Here is a 27013-nt window from a genome sequence, read left to right on the forward strand (position 1 = left end):
CCCAGAGAGATTAAGCAATTTGTCCAAGGTAGTAGATAACAGGGCTAGGATTTGAACTCAGTGTCTTTGACTTCAAATCCAATGTTCCTTCCAGTATAAGCCCAACTGTCTTGCAGGACATATCCACATTACATAATATATGTTGTTACTATCTCTGCCCAATTCAATGTTGACCTTGGACCATCAGTTGCCAGAGGGAGGGGCTGCATCAGACCCTGTCGGCATCATCCCAAGGGTCAACAGGCACTGAGGAGATGCTTCTGATGATGCGGGAGGCCTCCCCCTCCCCAGCTGTGCTTCCACACCTGGCACTTCAGCACAGCTGTGTCCCACCACTCTGTCACATCATCCACAATAAATCAGTGAGTTACCTGAAAGAATCCACCTGATAAACCTGTCAAACCACAAACAGCCCTAACATCTGAGGCTGGAAGGCATTGTGGGTGGGTTTTCTTCTAAGAGCCAAGCCAGAGGTTCTAGACGATTCCTAGGGGGAGCCCAGCACACTGGGACAGCCGCGTGGTCACAGCATGTCCCCGGGACTGGTCATCTCCTTACCAGCGAAGGCAGCATAGCAACAGCCCCCATAAACAGATGATCACAGCCTGAACCAATGTGGCAAGAAACCAGTCTGAGTCATCCCTGCTCTTCATCATGGGCTGCACTTTATTAGCCAGTTACATCCAGCACCCCTCCACCACAGCAGAAACATCTGGTGCCCAAAACGAGGGAATTCTCCTTCTGGTGTCATGGGGCTGATTCTGAGGCCTGGCTGGGTTCCCCTGCAGGGGGGAGGGGAGGACACAGGAAACTTGCCCCTCCCATGTCTCTGGACTCCAGTGGGCCATCAAGGCAGCAGCGGTCCCCTAAAGCATTTTTCTTTCATCTTTCCTACACCTTGGGGTGGGATATGTCTGCCTCGCTCCCAGGCACCCCAATAAGATTTCCCTGGGAAGCAGTAGACGGCCATTGGCTGGGACCCCAAAGCCCCCATTAGTCCTGCACCAGGAAGTTGATGAGTGCAGTCCTGGGAGACAGGAAGGCTTTGGTGATGGTGCGGCCCTGCAGGAGCTGCATTCCCAGCTCACTCTGGAGAACCAGCTCATGGACTTTCTCACGGTCTCGGGCCACCTGGTGAGGCACGGGGATCTTGCCACAAGCTTTGTTGTTGATCTGAAAAGGAGAGAAGCCCAGCTAAATGAGTATAACTTTGAGAGAGTCTGAGGATGCCTGCTCCCCAGCCTCTCATGCCCACCATCCTGAGCTGGTTTTGGGGGAATGGACAGCAGGGGAGGGCAGAAGTAAAGTCAACATTCAGTTTCCTGAAAGAGGAATGAAATGGAATTAGCACAGAAGGCCTTGGGGATGGGAAGAGCTTTGTGTTGTCTAAACACTTCCATGAAAACAAGGGCTCAGGGAAAGGCATTTAAGAAATCGCCAGGGTGAGGCAGCTTATGTTATTTCCAGCCCTGGAAAGATGAACTGGCCTACAGGGAGTCATTGGAGATAACCATCTCGGCAGACTTCAGCTAGGTCTGAAAGGGACCCACTTTTGCCAATGGATTTTTCTTAACTGTTTAATTCCTGAATTCCTATGAACCTATGAATTCAGAAGTCTCCAGTCTTCTGGTGGATCTAGCTTACAAATTACCCCCGAAGGAAGACTCTCATGTTTCAATATCTACCTCAAGCAGTCAGCATGGTGCTAAATACCCACCACGATGAATATTTATGGACTGATGAAAAAATTAACAGAAAAAATGCATTTGGTGAATTATGAAAACAAATGACAATGAATACTTTCTCAGTTACAATATAGGGATAGAGATAGAGATTAGATCAGCAATTCATTAATATAGGAAGCTCCCAGATGAGAAAGATCCCTCCACCAATGCATGCTGACACCTTTTTTACAATTTATAGTCCTCAGGGTGGCCTTTGAAATTTTTCAGTCTTGAGTAGATTATACCTGATAGACTCCTTAAAAGTTAACTTCCAAAATACCTAGAGTGAAACCAGGCAGAATAGAACACTGAACGTTGCAGTAGGCCAGGTCTTTTGCCAGTTTAACAGCTGTTTAATTGCTACATCCAATGACGGCTTTTTCTCAATCCTTATCCTTTACTGTTTTTGAAGCTCCGGACAGTGTCGGCCACCCCCTTGTCATGGATACTCTACCTTCCCCTTGGCTTCTGTGACCCCTTCTCCTGCTCCTGTGACCACCCCTCTCTTCTCACTCTCCTAGCTCACCCTCCATGCCCTGCCCCATCAACGTGGGGCTCCTCTAAGGCTCCGCCTTGGGCCCTCTTCCCTCCTCCCTACACTTTCTCTTAGTATCTTACCGGTTCCTCTAGGTTCAGGTACGATCTCTACATAGTGACTCCCAATGTGTATATACCCAGCCCTAGTCTCTTTCCTGAGTTCCAACCTTCCATAACCAACTACCTGCTGGACCTCTCCCCCAGGATGTCCCAGAAACATCTCAAACGCAACATGTCTAAAACAGAATGACTTTCCCCCTAAGCCTTACCCTTCCTCCAAAACTTACTGGGTTTTTTTTTGAGGGTATTCTATCCTTCCATTGAAGGCTTGGCATTTAAAGTCCTTTACCATTAGGCTCCCGCTTATCTGTTCAGACTTTTTTTCATATTACTTTAGGTTCCAACGAAAGTAACCCACTTTCTGCTTTTCCTTGAATTTAGCACATTCTGTGTGTTTACAAAGGCCATGCCCCATATGTGAAGCACACTCCCTTTTCCCTTCTGCCTTAGCTTCCTTCAAGGTGCAGCTCATATGTTTCTTCCTATAGGAAGACTTTATTTTTTTTTCATTTTCTTAAAAAAAATTTTTCTTGAATTTAACAGACACTAAATAAAATGAACATTTCTATAGCTGGTGTAGAACAAGAGTAAAGGATTGTATATGTGGTGGTTACTCTCTCCCTCTCAAATTATCTTGTATATACAGTTTACTTAAGTAGAAGGTAAGGTCGAAGAACAGCAGTGACTGTTTTTCCTTTTTATCTCCGGTGCCTCCCCACAGTTCCACTGGTGCATCATTGTGGTGTGGAGAGGACTCTGGGTTCTCAAAGGCTCTGCGTGGGAAACATGGGCTCTGGAAGGTTCTGCCACACTGGGGGGAGAGTCCTGGAAATGGGCCAGCTTAGCTTATTACAGAAAGGCACATTGTCAGTAGCTAGGTGATGAGTGTTTTGGCCATGAAAACCCATAAGATAGAGAAAAATACAAAATAACATAGTCCTGTGTGATTCTTTTCCACCTTTGGTGGCAGAATGGTGCAAAAGGAACCAACAAGCATTAAAAAATCATCCCATTTTTAGACTGTCTAAGCTTTAAATTAGCTGGTGGTATGCAAAATGTGAAATCTGTGCCCAACGACCAACAAGTGGACACACTGCTACAGGGGAGGAGTCCTATGAATCTGGGCATTCTCACACTAAATAAAAACAGAAGAAGGAAGAAGTGGCAGCTGAACAGAAGAATGGTTTATAGCTCTTCAGGGAGAGGGAGATGAAGGATTTCCTGGGTCCAGTTTTACCAGACACCCCAAAGCAGTGAGGAGCGTCATTTCATTGGATGTTTATAGCACAGGGTCCACGGTAAACATGTGCAAAAGAGACCACCATAAAAATAATTGTGCTTTATGCACCTTTTTCCTGTTGAAAAGGAAAGAGAGAGAAAGTCTATGGAGAGCTTAATAAGCTCTTCCAAAATAAATCAACATGTACTTTGACACGTGATGACTTCATTGTAAAGGTAGGAACAGGTAAGGATGATGAGAAATGCACTGGAAGGAATGAAAGAGGCCAAAGACTTGTAGACTACACAAAAGTCTCATGCCTATGCGTCCGGACATTTTCTTTGATCAAAGAATCCAATGGTGCTGGGCATGAAGAGCACTGAATGATATCAGAAAAACATGAAACTGATTCTATTTTAATAGATAGGTCATGGCTTGTTACGGACTTGGAAATAATTCCTGAACTAGCTTTCTGTGTATAGTCAGATCATTGACTTGTTAGAGAAAAGATCAAAGTGGGTATGAAACTAGGAGAGAGAATCAAAATGAGAAAAAGTTACGGCATGCCATTAAAATGATATCATCCTGACCTAGTAAAGCAAACTATGGATGGTGAAAAATGGGACACGGGAGAACAAGAACAGAGATAAAACTATAACTTCATGCAGAAGTTTAGCTGATGCAAATCAAGTGCCTTACTCAGCAAACTTTTGACTTACTTGCCAAGAAGAGAAATATGGCATCCAAGGTGAATGCTGGTTTAGAACATAAGCTTACATATTAAAAATTTTTATAACAAACTATTTTTCCCAATCAGTGAATCCATATGTATAATCTTGGACTGATGTGCAAATGAACAATGAGGTAAGTCCAGAATTAAATAGGAAGAGGGAAACAGGAGCTAGATTGCTTCAGAAATCACAAAGATCCTTTAATGACTAAACTTCTCCCTGAAACAAAGAACTATCTTTTTAATATCAATATTTTTCTGGTGTTGCTATGTGGCTCAGTCAAGAGACACTACTATCTCAGAAGAACCCCAAAATAAATCAATCAGAGGGCAACGGAGAAAGACACGTGGTGGGTGTGAGTCAGTGGTGGCACATGACAAACCAGGGAAAGGATGTTATTGGGCAGAAATTTCTGAGTGAGAAAGAAGATAGACTGGTCATGTGAGTGACCAAGAGCAAGGGATGACCACAGCATCCTCAAAACGTCAAGAAAAATCAAGGAAGGCCCAATGTATCGGCTGGGCCCTCCGTGGAGAACTTGCCCAGGAAGGGCAGGCGCTGTTGCCGGGTACGCCCTCATCAGTACACTCACAAATCAGCTGAGCACGAACATCCTCAGTGCTAAGCATAGGGCCACGCACAGAGTCGGCACTTTATGAATGCTAGGTGAATTGAACAGAAACTGAACATTATCAAAGGCAAAACATTCTTACAAGGAGGGGAGGCTTATATGCTGTAAAGCTGCAGTGAAATAATAAGAATAAAAATAATAATGAAGGAATAATAATAAGAAAAATAAAAATCCCAGAGCCAGGGCATCACATGGCAGGGATGTGGAGGATGCAGGATGGACAATGGGATGAAAGGGAGGGCCATCCCACCAACAATGGAAAGGGGATCAGCTTCCAACAACAAGAACCTGGCTGCAGGATGTGGTCTTTAGTGAACAGTGGTAACTCATCCACAGCTAATATTCCCTCTGTGATTGAGTTCCTATGGTTCCTGGGTTTGTTTGGGCAGGTAGACTCCTAAATATTTTATAATGTTAATATTCCCTCTGAACAACAACAATAACATTGAATTCCTGCAATTTTGAGAAGCCTGACTGCGTAAGGCTGCCCATCTGGACATAAGGTATAGATGACAGCATTGCGGGGCCAACCTTCTCAGTGAAACTTTCCTTTGGTGGCTGAGTCTGTGAATGGTGTTTGGGATCTATGTGCGAAGGTGTGGCCAAGAAAGGCCAAAGTGTCCTAGCTACCTTGAAGTCTTTCCTCCCTGCATTCTCCTGTTTGTTCAGGGCTTTGGAGGCCAAAAGCAGTTTTTGTGTCCCTAACTTTGCCCTCAGGCCTCGCAGGCACTGGGCTTTTGTTCTTATTTTCCAGGGGAAATGAGAAGGATGAAAAGACTACAGTTCATGTCAATAACATGTAATTCTACTTGATGAGCACTTATTAGGCCCCAAGTGTGTGCCCAGGACTTGGCCAGATTCCTGACTTATTGGTATGAAGGTAGCCAAGAATCTGGGCAGTGGAAATCCTGACAGCTGACTTCTTCAGCACTAGGTCTGCCCTTCAGGGAACGTGAGGGAGAAAGCAGAGGTCCTGGGTACAAATAATTTCAAACAGTCTTCCTCTCCGTCTTGGTCCCCTACACACAGACCATGCTACTTTGCAAAGCTCCTTTCGGTGCCCACTCATCTGACCTGCTTGGCTCATTCTGTAATGGCCTAGTCAAATCCACTGGGCTGAGCTAGCCACCCCTCCCACCTAACATCACGCCAAAGGCATGCGTTATCTCAGTGGAAGAATATAGCCTTTCACGGTTCTGTCTGATGCCTCAGAGGCTAGCTGCTCTGTGCTGCTGCAGAAATTATTCGGCCTGAGGGTTTCTCAAGGGAAAGCACCCACCAGGCACCGGCCACGCCTGCTAATGCCTTGGTTTCAGTCTGGATGGACAGTCACGGAATGTACCATTAAGGAAGGGACAACAGGAAGGGGAGAGGAGAGAGGGGTCATGGGTGGAAAAGCGGCAGCTAGAGACAGAGCAGCTGTGAAGGAGCGTGGTCTCCTGGTATAAACATTTTCTTTGCAAATATTGATTTTTCTGCTCCGACCACTGTTGACACAGATGTAGAAGGGCTGGACCCTAGCGGGCTTGCAGCCTCTGGGTGGTCAGATTTCTTAGTCTCACTCAGCGAGTGAACACACTTTTCGCCTGTGCTCATTCCCACAATTCCTGGCACTTAAAAAGTGCTGAATAGTAAGTGCTCATTGATTGGACTCCCCCCAACCAGCCCCCGAAAGGACAGATTTTGTGTCCTGAGCCAACCTTCCAAGGCTACCTTCAAGCAATCCCACCCTCCTGCCCCCTTCTCCAAACCAATTGGCCAATTGTTTGGAGAGGAATGCAAAGCTCATGAGACAGTGTCATTGTAGAAATATTTTGAAAACTCAAGCATTTAGTACTAACTTGTCACCATTAAAGCTTTCAGTATCCATCCAGGTCTAGATGATCTGCTAGAATAGGTCACAGAAATGGAGGGCAGAGGGTGGGAAGGAGAGGGCTCCGATCCAGGAAGTCTAGAAACCCTTGGGTCAATCACGAGATTCAGGGTCTTCTAGGACCAAGCCGTTTATGAAAGTTTGAAACGGGAGGTCAAACAGAGTAGATGGACGCTGTCTCTCATTCTTTCTCATTTTCCTTCTGGGAGAAGGAAACATAGGCCAAATCCTCCTTCCTCCACAACCACCGCATTTACATAAAAGCAGTCAGAACCATGTTCTGGGCACTGTGTTAAATACTGGGGATTCAAAGGAAGGCAAAAACACACGTGTTCCCTCACATTCTACTGGAGGTGACAGCATACAGATAAATGTACAAACCAGATCTATGCAGAGTATAGGTATACTATACCTATACTATTAGAACATTTCTGAGTGAAAGAGAAGATAGGCTGGTCATGTAAATGACCAAGAGCTAGGGATGACCACAGTGGGCTCCACTGGTATCCTCAAAATGTCAAGAAAAATCGAGAAAGGCCCTAACATATTGGCTGAGCCCTCTGTGGCGAAGGTAACGTCAGAGGGAAAGCGCCACCTCATCGTGGGAGACTGGGCCGCAGCGATGTGAGAAGAGCGGAGAAGAGGGAACTCTCAGAAAAGAGGATGAGATGAGGTCCTCCGAGAGAGGGGGGAGAAGCCTGAGGAGGGGCAAGAAGGTCTGCAGCATCGGCTGTGGACAACGTGACAGTGAATGCCTCAGGGGAGTGTTGAAGCAGTGACCTGTTGCAGTGAAGGCCCAAATGAGAACACGTGACATACCTCGGTAGTGGACCCAATTGACATGGTTTCATAATTATCTGTCATATGGATTTTAATGTGCTCTACCTCATCACCTTTATCATCTGAAGCAAAGAAGAATCTGTTCCCTTTTATACCCTTCAAATAACCAAAGAAAGTTTGACAGAAGCTTTGGGGGAATGCATTTCCCAGCATATCACTCCACCTGTGAACTTTGTCTAAGACAAACCAATTCAGTTGGCAATGTCAGAACAGCCATATTGAGATTTCTGTTGAATAGATTAGAATAGAAGGAATAGATCAGAGATTTCTAACCCCCAGAAGGGCTAAAGACAGCATTGTTCATAGCTGAGATTGTATGGAAGATGCTGGCATATGATCACCTGGTAGAATAAGTACATACTTCTTTGTTTTTTGGGGGGCAATTGGGGTTAAGTGACTTACCCAAGGTCACACAGCTAGTAAATGTCAAGTGTTTGGTCTGAGGCCAGATTTGAACTCAGGTCCTCCTGACTTCAGGGCCGGTGCTCTACCTACTGTGCCACCTAGCTGCCCCTCAGTACATACTTCTTGCTTAGGGTGAGACAGATACAGGCTTGTTTGTAACTTGACATATGGTTCAGGCCAGATTTCCTAATTATTATTTGACCAAGGATTGAGTTAGAAGGAGAAGGCTTGAAACCAGAGCCCTAAGACCTAACAAAAGACACAAAATTAGTGAGAATTAATTTAAATTGAGCAGCAACATAGACTAGTCAATGAGCGAGCAATTTGGACAGCACCAGCCAACAACAGGGAATATTCTTTACCAGAATCGCCATCTCCACCATGTCGGGCTGCTGCTTGGGTCTGGGATCCACTGTAGGCCAAGACTGATGCAATACACTGGCGTCCCAGTCATAATGGGTGCAGAGCTTATTCTTCACGTGGGCCAGACCTGCAATGCCAAGGAGACAGATCTTTATTGTATGCAATACAATACACAATACAAAATAAACAGAAGGTTTATTACATCCGGCATGATAAAAAGCATTTTGACAAGAAGCAGCTTGATTTAATACTGGTCAGAGGAATGTTCTGGGGAGGCAATAGCATGGCTTTTGATAGCACATTAAGTCTTACAAACAGAGGTCCAATGTGGATGTTCACTCATCACTGAAATTTAGCTTCCAATTTTAAGTGATGGATAGTGATTTTTTTTTGCAAGCTACAATTTCTGTGGAACCAGAAAATGTTTTGCCACAAAAGACTCATAAAAGAGAACAAGGCTCAAAATTTTAATATAATTTGTACTAGGAAATTTTGTTGGAGGAAACACAGCCTCCTCCAGCCTCCTGTGAGCAGGCCACAATGTAATAAGTCCTCTTGTCTTCACTCATTTCTTGCCCACAATTATTGCACCTGTTGACTTAGGAAGTCTTGAGTCAACTCTTGTTGCATTTAATTAATGCAGGCTAAGTTTGGTACCCTGTTTCAGATGCCATTTACATACTGATTTAACTTTCTCTTAGTGTCTCTTATGGCTGAGCAGGCTGCACAGTGCTATCACTGAATCTAAATTAACTCGTTCCTGCAATTCAGCATAAGCCAAATAGTAGAGAGGTAAGAGGAATGAAACCATTCTGTAATCGCTTGTGATCGCAGCGTGACTTTGGCCCCAGAGGAATAAGCCTGCTCTGTATCTCTCAGTAGACTGTATCAAAGAAACATTCCCAATTACATAAGCGTACACATTTACAAGAGAATAACAAAATTAACTGGTCATATAAAACTGCAAAAATGCATAGGTGGAACAGGGGATACAGCGTGAGATCTGGAGCTAGGAAGCCAGAGTTCAAATCTAGTCTAAGACATTTACTAGCTGTGTGACTCTGGACAGGCCACTTAGCCTCCTGCCTCAGTTTCTCATGTGTAAAATGAGGACTGTAATAGCACCTATCTCCCAGGGTTGTTGTACAGACCAAATGAAATAATAACTGCAAAGCAATTAGCACAGTGCCGGGCACATGGTAAGTGCTAGATAAATGTTAATTATTATGATTATTATTGTGATTATGGAACAATAGGCTGCTTTTCTGCCCGTCTTCTAAGCACACAAGGAGAAGCAAACTTGTGCAGGATACCAGCACAGGCATTAAAAAAAACACACATTTAATAAAACCAGGCCTCCTCAGTCACAGTTCCTATAGTCAGCAAGGAACAAGGTGAAGACAAGCATTTTTCTGGATGCATCTCTAATGGCTCCAAGAATATGCCATGGCAGCCCAATAGAAAAACAAGTACTGCCCAAGGAGATCCGGTCACAATATAATGATAAAACTAGACATAGAAACGGGGCACATTTTCTCTCCAACCAATTAACATGGCACCAAGCAAAGTCAATTTAAAATTAGCCCTCAGCTATCTAGGGGTGGGTTGCAGGATTGGTGCTGGATGGCTGGGCTCTTTTTGGCTAGACTGCCAGACTGTCAGACACTTCCTCCTTTACTTGCATCTACATTAGAGAAGGGAGGATTGGCAAAGGAAAATTCGTTTTGGTTGATGTTACTGTGAAGTAACCATTCATCAGTTTGGCAGGGAGAGTTTAAACTCTGGTCGAGAAGAGCCCTGGGAATTTTAAGCCATGCCTGGGTATGTCCAGGCAGATAGTCCAGATGTACCTGCATTCTGAATGAATGAAAATGCCCAAGAAGAGACTTCTAAAAACAAATCACCAACACACCCAGTCAATTAGTACTACCAGCGAAGCTTTACACATTGAACTCCAAACAAGTAAGTCAAATTAGCTCAGAGGACTCCTGCAGGAGGGGGACAGAAATTGGCTTCTTACATCTTTTCTGGCCAGATAGTCTGGGGGAGGAAGTGGGGATGAGCCACTCACTTTGCAATGAGCATCTAAGACCCACATGGTGCAACAAGTGTGTTTGTGCCAAGGACTTCCCATAACGGGCCTCCGTGATTCCGGGCAACTTGGCCTTCTACTGCGACACATGAAAATGTTCTATCTCCAATAGATGTGTTCTCTGGCTTTAACTCAGAAGGGGGTGACTTCCTGGCTGCCTAAGAGAGAATGCTGTGCACAGCCCTTCTGCAATGCCATGATGGGCTTTACCATTGGAAAAAATTTCTTTATGATAGCTCCAGTGGAAAGAAATCTTCCATGTCTGCATGGCAACTGAGCAGGATATAGCATGGGGAAAGAACTCTGAATATAAAGGGATGCCTTAGGCAGATGTTTCTAAAGAGTCAACAGAAAAAAATTGTGGAAGCCCAGCTTTCAAACAGAAAGTAGACCTTTGGGTCTTAAATGGGTGTGTTCTGTTTGGCAGTAAGGAACAAGCTGATTTTTATCTCCTCCCTGCTCCTGCCAGGGGATTATAAACTCCTGTACATTTGCATGTTCAACGAATGTTCCTCTGTTGATCAGCACAGAAGTGACAGGGCCAAGAATGGTGCCTCCATGGGCATGTGGGGGTAAAGCTGGGGGAGGGGGCTTCCAGCTCCTTCTGTCCCCTGCTAGGCAAGGTGGCACGGACACTACACCATATATATAAATCACCGCCAGCAGCACATGAGTGGCCTAGGGAGATGCAGCAGACTGACAAGTCAGAGCCACACGGGGCTTTGGAGTTTACAGAGCAGGTTCCTTCTATGAAGCATTGTATGATAGGTGGTGAAAGCTTTCCTGTCTGCATTTTACATATAAGCAAACTGAGGCTCAGAGAGAGTAAAATGACTTTCCCAGGGTTCCATGGCCAGTGGTGCTATTGTAACTTGGACTAGAACCCGGGTCTTCTGAGTCTAAAGGCAGCATTCTCTCCTAGGAGAAGGCTTTCCTGTGTTTAAGAACTGTATAAAACCCTGAACTATTGGTAAAATCACTTTGGAGGGGGCAGTTAGGTGGCTCAGTGGATAGAGCACCGGCCCTGGAGTCAGGAGGACCTGAGTTCAAATCCAGCCTTAGAAACATAACACTTACTAGCTGTGTGACCCTGGGTAAGTCACTTAACCCAACTGCCTCACCAAAAAAAAAAATCACCTTGGAATAAAATCTACGGGGCATATAGGAACACATGTGAAATATCATATGAAAGCACCAAAAAGAAATGTTATTTACCATTGTTAGTATAAAATGCTCACAAACACTCAAGTTGTTTTTTTTTTCCTATGTCCTTGCTGATTTTGGAAAAATAAATGGCATATCAGAATAGGGAGGGACTTCAGATGTCATCGATTCTGACCCATGCCTGAACCAGAATGCCCACTGCAAGAGTGGACAAATGAACAGCTAGTCTCTGTTTGTGGTCCCTGAGCAAATCTCCTGTATTAATAATGAATCTGCTATTTCCAGGCTGTAAAGGGTCCAAATGAGTTTGCAATATGACATTACTTTGCTTTGAATTTCAGTGTCTATGTAATTGTAGAAAAGTTGACATTGTAGAACTTTTAGAAAACAGAGATCTGGCTTGGAAGCCGGCAAGATCTGGGGTCGGGTTGGGCCTCCAACTCACCTGGGCCAGACACTTAGGTGCTCAGGAGACTCTAACTCAAAGGTTCTGGGAAGGGGCACACCTGGGGCAGCAGAACACGTTTCCTCATCTCAGACTTTTCTAGACCAACACCACCACGAGTCTAGTTTAGTCTCTATCTCTATCCTAAAACTACAATTTAGCAGAAAAGAAATACAACTCCAATTCTGATTCTTTCATGTCAAGATTTAGACTTCAGTAACAACATTCTTTCCACCAAGAATACAATCTTCTCCACGCCACCCTAGTAGTGAGTTCTCATGAATCATGATGGCTGAAAAAATTCATTTCCCAAGGGCCGACCTTCTGTGGAAAAGGCGCTCCAAACTTGGCTGGGCTAGGTGACAGATGATGGTTGAGTCAAGCCAAGAAGCATTTATGAAGACCGATGATATGCCAGGCATAGGGCTAAGCACTGGTATACAAAGAAATGCAAAAACAGTCCCTGCTCTCAAGGAGCTTACAGTCTGATTAGGGGTGAAGGGCTGGACAACAGGCAAACAACTAGGCACAAATAGGACGGACAGGATAACCTGGAGGCAGCCAGACAGCCCATCGCTGGGATGAGTGCTCCAACAAGGCCTTTCTAGCTTGGTACCTCTGCAAAGTTAAGGCTCTGCACGTACAGATCTTGGAACGCGGAGGTCATCGGATTTTTAGTAGAGGGGAATTTTAACAGATGGAAGACTTGAAAAACAAATGGAAATTACTTATGTTCTAGCAAAGTGGCCAATCTTAGAGCTTCACAGAAGGGGACACAAAATATAAAATCACTTGTCACAGTTGGTTAGAGATCAACCTTGAAAATAAGTAAAAAGTTTTAAGAAGTCATATTCCTCAAGGTAGCTAAGCTCCTTGAGAGGACAGACTGTTTGATATAGTTTTGATTTCTTAAAATACTTAATATTTCTTGCAAGAAACATTTGAGTGACTACTAGGTACAAAGTACTGGAGTACACTGAAGGGCATATGAAGATAGAAATGATACGGTCCCCACTTTCACAGAGTTCTCAAATAAACAAAACAAAAAGATCATGGTAAGTGCATAGGAGAGGTACAAACAAAACACTCACTACGGTCTGAGGAGGGAAAGATCATTTCTGAATTTTTTTTGGGGGAAGAGAATCAGGAAAAGCTTTGCGGAGGTGATGGGCCTTAAAGGAATGTTTTACAGTATTCCTTTACCTATCTAGTCCCTGAAAGAGTTTTAACATGTAAAAAGCCCTTTACGTTATTGTGACAAATACGACATCGTGAACGTGTTTATCCTGCGCCAATGCAGTTAATCTTATGTCCTATACATGGGGATCGAAAGATACAGGGCCTCATTGACAGGATTTATTAGGTACCAGAAAGGAACTCAAGGTAACCAGAACACTTTGGCTGGGATACTGGATGATCTGCCTTTAAAACATATTTTCCAATGACCTTAATTCTAGAGTCTAGAAATCACAGCTGTGGGACCCATCGCATCAAGTCTGAAGGAACTTCAGATGAAGGAAATGTATGCATGTGTGTATATACACATAGTATACACACACATACACAATATGTATACATATGTAAACATGTGTATATATATACATAAACACATACATGTACACTTATACTTTCACACACACATATATTTAGAAAGGGAATGGTTGATTCACTGTGAGGATTAACTTAATCTAAACAATGACGTTAATGGGGTGACCAGGATCTAAATGAAACAGAGTTCACAGAGAAGCAAGCAACCTACAAGTATTTACTGAAGAACTATGTGATCACATGTAATAATACCAGGATGAGGATTGTAATCTTCTTGATTTGACTGTCTCTCACAGTAACTTTTTACAATGTCTTTTACGTGGGTTTCCCCTTGCTCCTCTTTGTACAGCCTTCCATGGCAACCAGTAAGAAGAAGGGAAAGTGGTGACTCTCCCTCCGGAGCTTCCTTGAGCAAGCATCTTACATTCTTGTCTGGGTGGGAAAATGCTCTTCTAGGATAAACAACAAGCCTCTCACAATTTAGTGAGAGTATCTGCACGCTCCAGAGATACAGGGTTTCAGGAAGGAAACAGATTTCCTCATCCTGTTAATGTTTACAGACTGCCCAGATCAGTTCCATGAATGCTTCCCTCACCAAAGGGCGGCATTAACTCTTGAAACATCTCATGCCATTTAGCATTGGGTCCTATGCTTTATAATGCTGATTGAATCATGACTTCTCTTCTACCTAGGGCACCAAAGCTCAGTCTTTGAGGAAAAATTCTCTTTACTATATGTTCTAATGCTCATTGGAAATCCTCTTTGGGGGACAGTTTTCAATTCTGTTTGTCAGCAAGGAGTATCTCTCTAATGAAATTTGTTTTTTTCCTAAGGAGATTGGGGAAATAATTTCTGAGCTCTCTATCCTATACTGCCTTATTTCCCTTTCTAGACATTCTCAGATTATTTTTGCTAGCTGTGTGAGTACAGAAGCACATTGAAACAAACATAGACATCACATTAAAAGCTGTTTTCTTAACTAATTACAATGTGAAGGAAAAAAGGCCAAGTTGCCCTGCATAATGACTGATAAGATAGTACAATGATTGCAGCCTTTTCTATCACCCATCTTGAAAATAAAAGATGCTACATGGTAGGAGCAAGTCTTTAGAATGATTAAAAAAAAAACCCCCAACAACAACCCAATCACAAAATATATCCACATTTTAACTCAAAAACTCACACTGCTTTTTAAATTTGAAAGCCGATGGCTGTAACGATGCCATGGCTGGCTGTGACTTTGTAGGAGCTGGCGTGGAGATGACAGTGAAGGCACAGCCATTCCATTGGAAAGGATGTCTCTTGAAAAATGATAAGGGGAAACACAGAGATGTGGCTGAAAGGGCACAGTACCAGGAAAGGCAGTAGAGAGAACACTGGACTTGAAACACTGAGGGTTCAAACTCCATCTCTGACATTTACTTGTATAACTTTGGGCAAGCCATGGAACCCCTCTCAGCCTCAGTTTCCTCATCTGGACGAGACTGAGGTCTCAAGTCCCTCTGTTTCACGTGCCTGGAACACTCTCCCCTTTCGTCTTCCCCTCTCCTACCTGGCAGAAGTGCCTGCTGCTTGGTGCATAAAGTAGATTCGGAGAAGCATCCCTACAACATCCCATCCTCCCTCACTCTCAAAGAAAGTTTAAAATGGACCTCAACCCAGTTCATTATTAAAAAAGAAACAATCCACTAAGTCTGATTGATTAGACATGGGAAAATAATGCCTATATTTCCAAACATATATATATATATATATAGTATGTATTCAAGAACGGACTAACCCCAAAGAAACAGGGAAAGTTCCCATATGTACAAAAATATTTACAGCAGCCCTTTTTGTGGCTGCAAAGAACTGGACACTATGGGGTCGACCATCAACTGGGGAATGGCTGAGCAAATTATAAAATGTGAATGTAATGGGATGTTACTGTGCTGTAAGGAAGGATAAAGGGGACAATTCTGAGGAAAGACTTGTATGAACTGATGTACAGAGAAGAACCAGGAGAACAATGCATACGATGTTCCATTTTCCCATCACAGAAGAAATGAGAGAAGTAAAAACAATCAAAACCCAGCAGAGCAGAAGACCAGCCCTAGGGGAATTAGCCAAGTATCTCCTCTTCTTCTGGCCCTCATTAAAGAGAAAGACTTTGTTCAAGCACTAAGTGGCTTCCCACAAGAGCACAATCATTGCTTCTCAGAATATTAAAATGACGGCAAATGGGGAGTATGGCCTAAAGACAGAAGAGAGAAAACAGCCATCTGTACACAGAGTGATTTTATAAGGTCAGCAGGGCTTATGCCACAAGCAGAGCAGGGATGGACTCTAGCCTCTGATGTCTCTTGGGACTAGAAGGCCCAGATTGTGATCAAATGTAAGACATCATACAAACTGCATAAGGATTGAAGCCCTCTTCCCTTGCCCAAGGTGATGATGGAAAGCTCTAGTCATAGGAGATGGGGTGACATAGACTAACCTATGTAATAAGGTTTAAAGATATGTTTAAATAACTGATTATGTTCAAAGGACTCATTGGTATAGGTGAAGATGAGAAAGATAAGAATACTGATGAATTTAATGTCATTAGTAACTCTTAGCAAACATTTACATACCAATTTAAGGTTTGGAAAGTTCTGTATGCATTTTATTTGATTTTGTCCTGACAATAATCCTGGAAGGCAGGTGCTATTATCACCCCCATTCTACAGGTGAGGAAACTGAGCCTGAGAGAGTTGAAGTGACTTGTGCAAGCAAGGTCACGCAGCTAGAAAGTGACAGTGGGTCTTCCCGACTCCGAGCACAGAACTCGGTCAAAATGAAAGCTCCCACTTTCCTGGCGCCACTCCCGACTTTCTGGAATTTCTTACGCGCACGCCAGCAGCCCTGTCACCCTAGGGACGCTCCAGCCTCTGTGGTCCCACTCCTCAAACTGCTGAGCTCCTGCCCTGGATCATCTTCATGGGAGTGCCTACAGCATCCGTATTTTCAATCCCAGCATGCAGCATAGTGCCTGGCACACAGTAAGCACTTAATATGTACTCTCTCTCCCCGTTTCTCACTCGTTCTATGTATCTCCAGTACTTAGCACAGTGCCTAGTACACAGTAAGCACTAAATAAATGCTTGCTGCTTGATTGACACTACCTTTTTACTGCCAAAAGATAAATGAGAAAAGGTTAGACATTTGAGTGACATAATAACAAGTGAAGGTAAGCAAACGAGGAGATGAATGAAGGGAGCGCTGGACTCGTGACACTCAGGCTTTCTGCACACCTCGCAGTGTTTGTGGGCTCAGAAATCCCCGTTTGAAAAGGTCCTCATGGGTCAGGGCAGCCCCAAACAGCTACTCTGGAATCTCAGCAGCCTAGAGATTCCACGCTATCCTGATCTAAACGCCAGGGAAGGAGGAAGTCCAGGGTAACTCAATACTACAGAACTGCTAGCCTGCATTCTCATGTAAATTCCTAAGCTGATTCAGGGAGAACAGAACAAATCTGCTTCTGGCCTTAGGAGGAAAACCAGGCACTTGGGTGGGTGGCCTTCATTGCTGTCATGCTCAGTGTAAGCACCGAAGTCCGTCACTCATGGCCACAGAGGTGTGAGCTCTGCCCAGTGCTCCCATCAGCACACATGTCCCTTTGACGACGGGTGATCTTTATCACAACAGGTAGCGGGTGCCACGTTCAATATTCAAAGCGGTCTCACTGATCTCTTAATATTAGGTGTGCAGCCCGCCACAAGCAAAAGATCAATGAAGAATGGTCTGGGAAACGAGAGCTGGCCCATAGCATTGTTTTCAGGGTTTATTTCCACGTCCTGAAGTAAGGGTACCACACAGGAGAATCTTGTTTCTTGGGTTAAAGAAAAAAAAATCCATTGTCTAGATTCCTAGACTTGGAGTCAAGACTAGGTTCATTTCCCACCTTTGACTCTTATCAGCTGCATTCCTTGGGGTATGTAACTGAACCTTTCTCAGCCTCAGTTTCTTCATCTTTAAAACAGGGAGAATAATAGCTATATTTAGAAGGTTGTTGAGAGGCTCAGAGATGATCTATGTAAAACACTCTCCAAACTTTAAGGCATTGTATAGCTTGTAATATACAATGATAACTTTATTAACATCCAATATTTGGATGTTTGGCCCTGTTTGACTCTTCGTGACCTCATTTGGGGTTTTCTTGGCAGAGATACAGGAGTGGTTTGCCTTTTCCTTCTCCAGCTCATTTTACAGATGAGGAAACTGAGACAAACAGGGTGAAGTGACTTGCCCAGGGTCACATGGCTAGTAAGTGTCTGAGGCAGGGTTCAAGCTCAGGCTTGCTGAACCAAAGTCCTGCACATTACCACCAGGTCACCTGGCTGCCCAAACCAGCAGCTAGGGATTAGAAATGGTGATCGTTTTTAGCTTACACTAGTGTGACCCCCAGATGTGTGATGTGGGCTTTCAAAAGAACAGTCAGCATGTGTCCGCTTCTCTTCCTTCAGAGCCAATAACGAAGGGCTTCCTCCTCCTTACCCAGAAGTACCATAACAGACATCTCCCTTGTTTTGTCTTATTTTTCCAGGGTCTTTGTTCAGCCTTTCAGAGGTTTTCACAGTGGGCCTTGATTCACTTACTTTCCCTATGGGGCCGGTCACTGAAAGTTCCCGTGAGGGTTGGACTATCTTCCCCCTCGGGGAGGACACAGCTGGGAAGGACAGCTCTTTCTCAGATGTCCTCTCACATGTGGGGCTTCTCAGCTGGCTTTTCTTCAAGAGTATTTCAACCTCTTCTAAAGCCAACAGATGATCTCTGCTCATCAAACGGCCTTAGAGGCACAGGTCAAGCAGCAGTACAATGGAATTCTATTAGGAAGCCAAATCACCTTCTCCTTAGGTTACATTTCTATCTCTACATCTGGGGCTACTGTTGAGAAAACATTAAGTTGATTATCTTTCCTTAGTGTGCCGAGGTTCAAAAGTCAGCAGTGACTAGAACTTTAAAAAACAGAATTTATTCCCAAATTGCTAAAACCCTGTGTTTCTTGAGTGACTTTCTAAAATGGATTGGCTTATTATGCACATATCATTCACAAATCAAAAGAATTTTACTTTTTTCCAACAAAGGGAGATTCTGAAAATACTGAACCTTTAAAAAAATAGTCCTATTATCAAATTTCTTTTTAAATAGAAAGGATAACCCCTTTAATAGCTAAGCAAAAGTTTCAACCGATCAACAAAAATTGATCCAGTGTCTATTACAGACAACATACAGTGCTCGGCAATGGGGAAATTATGAAAAAGATGAATGGTCCCTAACTTCAGTAAGCTTCCATCCTGCAGCAGGGAGACAATATGTACATATGTGAATATACACAAAATATACATGGAATCAATACAAGGTAATTGGAGGAGGGGGCAGTACTAGTAGCTGGGGAATCTAAGAGGCAGGGGTGAGGAAGGGGTGCATTCTAGGCCTAGGGGACAGCATGGCAAAGGCAGAGGGATAGAGTGTGGAAGGGCAGGTGTGAGAGGCAGATGGTGGTACAGAAGACCCGGGCTCAGATCCTACCTCAGGCATTTTCTGGCTGTGTGACTAAGGGGTCAGATCACTTAGCCTCAGTCTTCTCATCCAAAATGAACAGGTTGGGCCCTGCTACCAGGCTCGCTCCCCAGATCTAAATCTGTGATTCTGTCACAAGGATGGAAAACCAGACCAGGCCAGGTGGCGAAAGGCTTGATAAGCCAATCAGAGCGGCTGATGTGGGGTAAGTGACAGAGGAGCTGAGGAGGATGCCTGGATGACTGGAAGGGGGTGGTGCTCCCTTGACAGAAAGGGAAAAATTTAGGGAAGAGAGAATGAGTTTTGCTTTGGACAGATTGAGTTTGAGTTGCCTAGGGGACATCCAATTCGAAACATCTAAAAGGCAGGTATGCAAGGCTGGATTGGAGCTCCGGAAAGAGCCCAGGGCTGAATATAAAGCTTGAGGAGTCACTTGCATGGAGACAAGAAGTAACTCAAGGAAGCCAGAGGGTCCTGTCAATTTTTCCGTCAAATGTCAGGTCTTTCTAAGGGAAGCCTGTGTGAAGCTGGGCATGTGGAAATGCCGTCCTACAGGGCTGAGCATCCCATGAAGAGGAGGGCATGAAAGCACTCTGGGTATGCCTGCAGCACAACTCCTCAGCATGGGCAATAATAAATGGCTAACATCTCACTCCAATTACTTATCATGTACTTTTATTTAATTTGAACAGTGGGGGTGAGGGCTCAGCCATCAATGAACAAGGTGACATCTACCTGGTTATTTACCTTCTGCTTCCCCTTTCCTCTAGCTGAAGAGGGGATTACCCACTGGCCTTTCCTCTTAAAAAACAGTAACAGAGGCATTGTGTGCTCTGAGAATTACAGAAGAAGGTCAGCTGAAACATTTTGTCACATGATACTCTACCTGCCCTCCCAATGGGACCCTGGTTCTCACTTGGCAGGGGCTGCTCCAGCTGTGAAGACAGATGCTACTGGGGGGATAAGGCCACCTGGGATGTGAGAAAGGCATCCCACTGAATCTAACTGCTAAGTTCAACTTTGACAACTTAAAACGACTTCCCATGAGGGAGTGAAAACGACCTGCCATTTTGGGATTTCTGTTAATAACATGAATGTATCAAGTACCTGCCCAGAGCTCTGAGGTTATGTGAGGGGCCAATGGTGAAGCCATTATACAGATGGCGGCCAAAGCGTCCTCGAATTCTGGACTGTGTAGAACGACTTTTTGAGAAGCTTGCTAAGGAAGAGAAGAAAAAAAAATGATAATAATACACCCAAGGCATAAAAGCTTAAGGATATACTACATAGTGACATAGGGATAATAAGTAAAAAATTCAGCTTTCCAGCCCCCTTTCTTTCTGAATGCCTTTCCATCTTTTCCCACTGTGTGACATATCTCTATCCAGCTACGTATTTACATGCACACACATGTGCGTATATACCTTAGAGAATACCTCTTAGGTGTTTCTAGACTTTAACATCTTGTGACCCCTCTGGGCCTGCTACCAAAAGCAAATGAAGAAACAAACAGACCACTCAGCTTTCCCTGATATCATTTGCTCATTTCAGAAAGGATCAGGTTTGCACCTGAAACATAAACTGGGAACAGAGAGAGGAGAGAAATGAGAACACAGCAAGTGGGCCAGGATGCAGTGTGGGACATATAGGGGAGGGGCAGCCAGGAAGACAGCAAGATGGGAGAAGCTGATAAGGTCCAAGGGAGGGGCAGAGCTCATGTGTCACACCCAGCTCAGCAGTTCTCCTGACCCACTTAGGATGTCTCCGAGATTTCCCTTGGGATTAAAATAATTAGGATACTTTGGCTAAACTTAAAAGCTGGAGTAAGCACGATGTGTTATTTTGTGTATAAAAGGTGAAAAGAAAACTACATTGACTAGTCTATTCCATTGTGTGAGGTGCAGAAGGACTCTGATGGAAGCTATGGAGAGAAATGGTAATTTTACTAAGAACTGTGAAGGAACACTGACCTTCCCAGGTAGAGCCAGGCTCACTGCTAAAAAGGCTGATTTCAGAGACAGAACCTCTCTGATCCAGTTAAAGTCTAAAAATTCGTAGTGTTAGTGAGGACTGCTAAGACTGTGTGTACACTGTCATCCTACACAAGTCACACGGCCCCCTCCCTCAATTTCTTTATTTGTAAAATCAAAAGGCTGGATTAGATCACACTTAAGGATTCTTCCAACCTAAAAAATGTTCAATTCCATGACTAAGTTGAGATTTTTTATATATATATATATGTATAAACGCACATGCACACACACATTTTCAAAAGCTAGAAATTTGCTATTTTTATAAATTTATTTCTTATAGATTCAACAATATAGTTAATTCTAGTTTTGTTTAGGTATTTTTTTCATCATTTCTCTTTTCTTTTCAAACAAAAAGCATCCAGATTTTGCTATGTTTGTTACACATGGTTGGCTGGATGTGGGATGCTTACTGCATCTGCTATGAGCGAATCTGAAAACTTACCGAGAGTGCATTACTGAGTCCCATCAGGCATGAAACCACAGAATTCAATAAGAAATCTTCTGTGAAATGGGTAGTTACCTAGAAGTGAAAATTAAGGTATCCACTTTCATTAAAATTACTTTTTATGTCATAACAGAATTCTTTATTTCAAGACTTGAAGGATCTGAGACTTGATCACTGTGTGTATTCCTACACTCATGTGGATTTCAAATCCTTTACAGAATTCCTGATTAGCCAAAAAGGTTATATTAGATGACTGCCATCTTTGATGATATTAACCAATTCTATGATTATCTAAGCAACATTAGTCATTTCCTGACCCTGTCCTACCTCTCCTACACCTTTAAACACGTCTGATCTGATTGCTTGCTTATCTCTGTGCTTGGAAACCACTGCTTTCCTTCAAGGCCCACATTGGACGTCTTCTTCCCCACAAAGACAGAAGTGACCTCTCCCCAAAACTTCCATGCTGTTCTGAGCTCTCCTGTACTTAATCCATTTTAATTTAGATAACAATTGCTTATATTCATGTTGATTCTTTAAATAGATGGTCGGTTCTCTGAAGGTAGGAATTTCATCACTTTTCATCTTTGTATTCCCCAGTATCTAGCCATGGCGCTGTGTACATAACAGCTCCTTAACAAATCCTTGCTGAATGAATGAACACACATGACCCTGAATAGTTAAGACACAAGTTGCTAAAGAGAATGCCTGAGAGTAAAAAGAAGTGTCTTTAATGAAGGATCGAAACTCACTTTTCCCCAGGGATCTTATCAAATGCGGCCCTTCTTCCCTAGCTCTTTTTGACTTGTTCTGGTAACTGCAGAGCACTCCTATACACATATGTAATTAGTGCACATATGAATATTTCAACACAACAGTGCTTTAAGGATCAATAACGTCATCAGTACAAACCCCCCCTTCACTGAAATGGATCTCTGTCACAGAAGAAGTTATGAGAAAAAAAATCCCCCCCCCACCGCACCCCAGGTCAGCCTGGGAATGGGACTTGCTGGACATCGGACAATCCACATCCTCAACCAGGCCACAGCTTGAAAATCCTCCAGTTTGGCAGCACATGTCAGAGACTGGGGTAGCCCTTAAGGACCCAAGCTTACTTCTACTTTGGGGGAGGTTCTTGGTGTCTGAATATAGACTCCAAGTGTTCTTATGTAATTCATATATGACGTAAGTAGACTTACGTTGTTTTAACCATGTTTTGATCAGTTCCATCCTTTATTAGACCACAAACTTTCTGAAGGTAGCCTGTCCTCTATAATCCTTAATACAGCATTACTCAGTGAACAAAGTGCTTAGTATATGCCAGGTACTCTTCCAGGTACTGGGCCCACAAAGACAAAAACGAGACAGCTCCTGTCCTCAAGGACTTTACATTCTATTTCTAACACGTATGAAGATAAGTAGATAGAACGTCATTTGAGGAGAGAAAGGGCACTACCATGAGGAGAGATCATGAGAAGCCAGAGCTGAGTAGGGGACACTTGAGATGCTCCTTGGAGGAGGACAAAGATTTTGTGCGAGGAGGGAATTCAGTCTTGGCATGATCTGGGTTAATGCATGGAGGTAGGAGAGGGAAGGCTAAGTTAGGAGAAGAGCTAATAAGTAATCTTATTTGGCTAGAAGGTAGACTGTATGAAGGAGAGGTAATGTCAACTAAATCTGGAAGGGCACGCAAAAATAACTAACATAACAGAGTGAGCAAGAACTTTCTGAACCAAATTTTGGATGGCCCAAAGAAGTTGTTCAAAAAATATAATTAACAACAATGATGTTGTAGTCTGCTGGGTGTCCCTTAATAGAAAATCTTAATCCACATGGTATAAATGATTGGTGGGAAGGCTAAGATTAATCTTTACCTAGGAAACATGGAATCAAAACAAGAGGAGTAACAAAATTGATGAAATATAAGTCTTTTTTTTCTGCTCACTTTTACCTTTAACAAGAAAATGAACATGAGACACCTTCTAAGAAATTCAAGATTGTAAAATTCACTAAAACGTCACAATCCACTGAATTAAGTAATTAAAAATCTTGGAGCACAGAAAATAAATGTTTCATGATAAAATAATTGCTCAAACATCACTCAAGTTATTAAATTCATTCAGTAAAATATTAAAACCTTCCACTGAACATTTAAAAAAAAAGAATCTTGAACAAGGATCATTAAAAAAAAGAGCTACCCTTGAAAACAGGCCATTTTAGGTCAGGAAGGAGAAATATGCCCATGTCGATAAATCATGTATTTGGGCCCAATTACATGAAAAAATGGTTGAACTTAAAAGCTTGAGTCAGCACATCTACAAACCAACTTTCATGTTTTTCCATTTAAATTTGATGAGAGAGGAATTTGGGGTATGGGCTAGATGCCCAGCAAGGAAACATCTACAGAATTTTCAAGTTCTTTCTCCCAAGGATTTGTGACATTTTTTCTTTTCGTTCTCAAAAGCAGTTGAATGTCACAATACTGTTAAAAAAAAAAACCCAAACAACCTATCTGGTTAAGATGGTTAGAAGCCTCTTTTATTGAATCTACTCTTGTATATATGTATATATGTATACACATATATATGTATGTATATGTGCATTTTTTTTAAGGCAATTGGGGTTAAGTGACTTGCCCAGGGTCACACAGCTAGTAAGCGTCAAGTGTTTGGTCTGAGGCTAGATTTGAACTCAGGTCCTCCCGACTTCAGGGCTGGTGCTCTATCCACTGCGCCACCTAGCTGCCCCTATATTTCTTTTTTATGTAGGAAACTGTATTATCATATGTAATGTAATAGCTAGACTTTGAAGTTACTTATTTTCAAAAGTTAGCTTTGTCCCAGGACTCACACAAAGACCTGCAGTCTGGGGTCAGTAGAGGTGGGTTCAAGTTCCTCACCTTCTCAGAATCTCAGTGTCTTTATCTCAAGACTGAGAGGGTTGGATGAGATGGTCACTAATGCTCTTTCCAGCTTGAGCAGCTCAGGCCTGACCACAGATCTACAGAGCAAAGGGATCTCAGAAGCCATCGAGGCCAAACCCCTTATTTCATGTCTGAGGAAAATGAGGCCCTGGGGTTTGTTCAGGGGCTTGCCTGAGGTTACCTAGGTAGTGTTGGAGATAACATCTCATGATTTTGCATTATTTCAACAGGTCAAGAATTTCTGGTTTCACTGGGGTCAGTTCTCCTCAGTCCCAGTGAAGAGCACGACCCTTCTTTATTTTCAGAGATTATCCCTAGGAGTTGCTAGGTCTTCCTAATCCATTACTCAGCTGCTAACCTGGTGATAAGCCTCTGAGTCGAGCTAGGTTGGCTCTTGCATCAAAAACACACAGCCTCCTGCTGGGTGCCTACTTGAAGTCTTCATGGGTTGGGAAGATCTACCCAAGCTCACTGGGATCCATGGACATGGCAGCCCTTGAAAACACGGGGTCGCCTCTGCTCTAGGGTTGGACAACAGAGGGAGCCCTTTTCTCAGTCCGATCTGTGACTGCACTGATACAGGGAACACCTAGAGGAACAGAAGATTCTCTACCAATGGGTATCAGCGATTCTGAACCTTGAGAGTCTCAGAGAGTTGTGGGGGGTAGGGGGCATGGGACAGTAAAGTGACTCCCCAGGGTCATCCACTAGTATGTGTCAGAAGGGGGGACTTGACCCCAGTTCTAGTTGAGGCTCTAACACCACAATGCCTTTCTGTAGTGTGACCTTAGTGGCAGTATTAACTTAATCAGAATTTAAGTAGCAAAAGTCTATTGTTTAGGTGAACTACATGTTTGTTTTTGTAACAGTTAAGCTGCATTTGTCTAAATTTACAATTAAGGAGAGACAAGTGTTCTAGTGTCTCTCTCCTCAAAGGCAACTTTAATGTTATTTTCTCCACAGGACATTCCCTCTTGATGATGTGTGTTGTGGGGATCAACTGGGGTGGGGAAAGGAAGGGGAAAAGTTTCACAAGCTGCTCCATAAGAGCTATCGACAAGGTCTAGGCTACCACAATAAGAAGGAACTGCAGGTAGTAGGAGAAGGTGGAATCAAGACCCCTCCGAAGTCCAGGTCATGGAAGGGAACCCAAGACTACAGCATCAGACAAACGCCAAACAGCAGCGCCGTGATCTGGGCCCATCAGGCTCCTGAGAGTTTTCTGACCTGAGAGACGATGGAGTTCTTGTACTCCCCAAGTTTCCTGGCTTCCGCTTGCTCCTTGTGACTCAGCGAGTGAGGGCTGGGCACCTGTCCAGAAGCTCTGGCCTCAATAAATTTGGTCGTCACCGACCAGAGGCGTTGCTGCCACCTCAGCACCCCCGGGAGAGCATCAGCTGAGGACAGCGCCAGGAAATGAGAAAGAACAATAGATATTTAGTTAATACTAATAAAAAAAGATGAGCAGAAAAAGGCATACATAAGAGTGAGACTGCCTTCTCTTATGGCCGTTTGCTATCATATGTGTTCCTCCCCATCTTGTGAGGTGGGCTGCGGAAGAATAGCTACCCCTAGGGGCAGCTAGGTGGTGCACTGGATAGAGTGTTGGCCCTGGAGTCAGGAGGACCTGAGTTCAAATCTGGTCTCAGACCAGACACTTGATATTTACTAGCCATGTGACCCTGGGCAAGTCACTTAACCCCAACTGCCTCACCAAAAACAACAACAAAAAAACCAAACCAAACCAAACAGACGAAAAAGAATAGCTGTCCCTGTTTTATAGAGCAGAGACCGGAGGATCAAAGGCCAAGGAGCTCACTCACGACGGAGACTAATTAGAGTATCCTGGACTATTGGTCCTTCCATTCACTTACAATGCACATCAGAGAAGGGATAGAGAAGTGACAATGAGGTTCATTTTCAGCCAGCACTCAAACTGAAGGTGCATACTATATATGTACTATACAACAAGCACCCAATCCTCTTTGCTTATTACAAAGCCATAGAGAACAGATCATTAAGGGACATCAGAGGTCACTGAGGGAGCTCCCTTTGTTTTTATGGATGAAGAAAGTGAGGCCTGGGAAGGCTTAATGACTTGCCTAGGGTCTTCCATCTTGCCATTACCATTTGCTGGACAGGTCTACCTCTGGACTCAGATCACACAGCTGGTAATGACAAAATGAGAGGCTATTATGGAATCTATTCAGGGACAAAACAATCCTAGGACAATTACTCTTGTCAAGTCATTTCTAATCTAAAGGATCTGAGGGACAGTAGTTTTCTTCTGAGGGTGATCCGGAAGCTGGCCTGGGACAATCTCCCCTTGCTAGGTCCTTCAGGCTGAAGCTGAACCAGGTTTAGGCCAGATTTCTCAGGCCCCTTCTTGAAGGGAATGAACTCTTTGTACTGGAGCAGCCCTATGGCAAATGCTGAAGG

General features: G+C 43.6%; 1 protein-coding gene across 2 annotated transcripts in view; it reads right to left on the minus strand.

Annotated features, from left to right (window-relative positions):
* Positions 1–643: 643 nt before the first annotated feature.
* Positions 644–27013, minus strand: part of LARS2 (leucyl-tRNA synthetase 2, mitochondrial) — a 165498-nt gene continuing 139128 nt past the window's right edge. For both annotated transcript variants that reach the window (XM_020987333.2, XM_078151655.1), the window contains 5 exons: positions 25802–25971; positions 21649–21726; positions 20281–20392; positions 8383–8510; positions 644–1173 (listed from right to left, as the gene is read on the minus strand). In XM_020987333.2, coding sequence (XP_020842992.1) covers positions 994–1173; positions 8383–8510; positions 20281–20392; positions 21649–21726; positions 25802–25971 — 668 coding nt within the window. In that variant the 3' untranslated portion in view covers positions 644–993. The remainder of the gene's footprint in view (positions 1174–8382; positions 8511–20280; positions 20393–21648; positions 21727–25801; positions 25972–27013) is intronic.

The sequence above is a fragment of the Phascolarctos cinereus genome, unplaced genomic scaffold (assembly GCF_003287225.1).
Source record: "Phascolarctos cinereus isolate Bilbo 61053 unplaced genomic scaffold, phaCin_HiC Scaffold_1;HRSCAF=81, whole genome shotgun sequence".
Classification (NCBI taxonomy): domain Eukaryota; kingdom Metazoa; phylum Chordata; class Mammalia; order Diprotodontia; family Phascolarctidae; genus Phascolarctos; species Phascolarctos cinereus.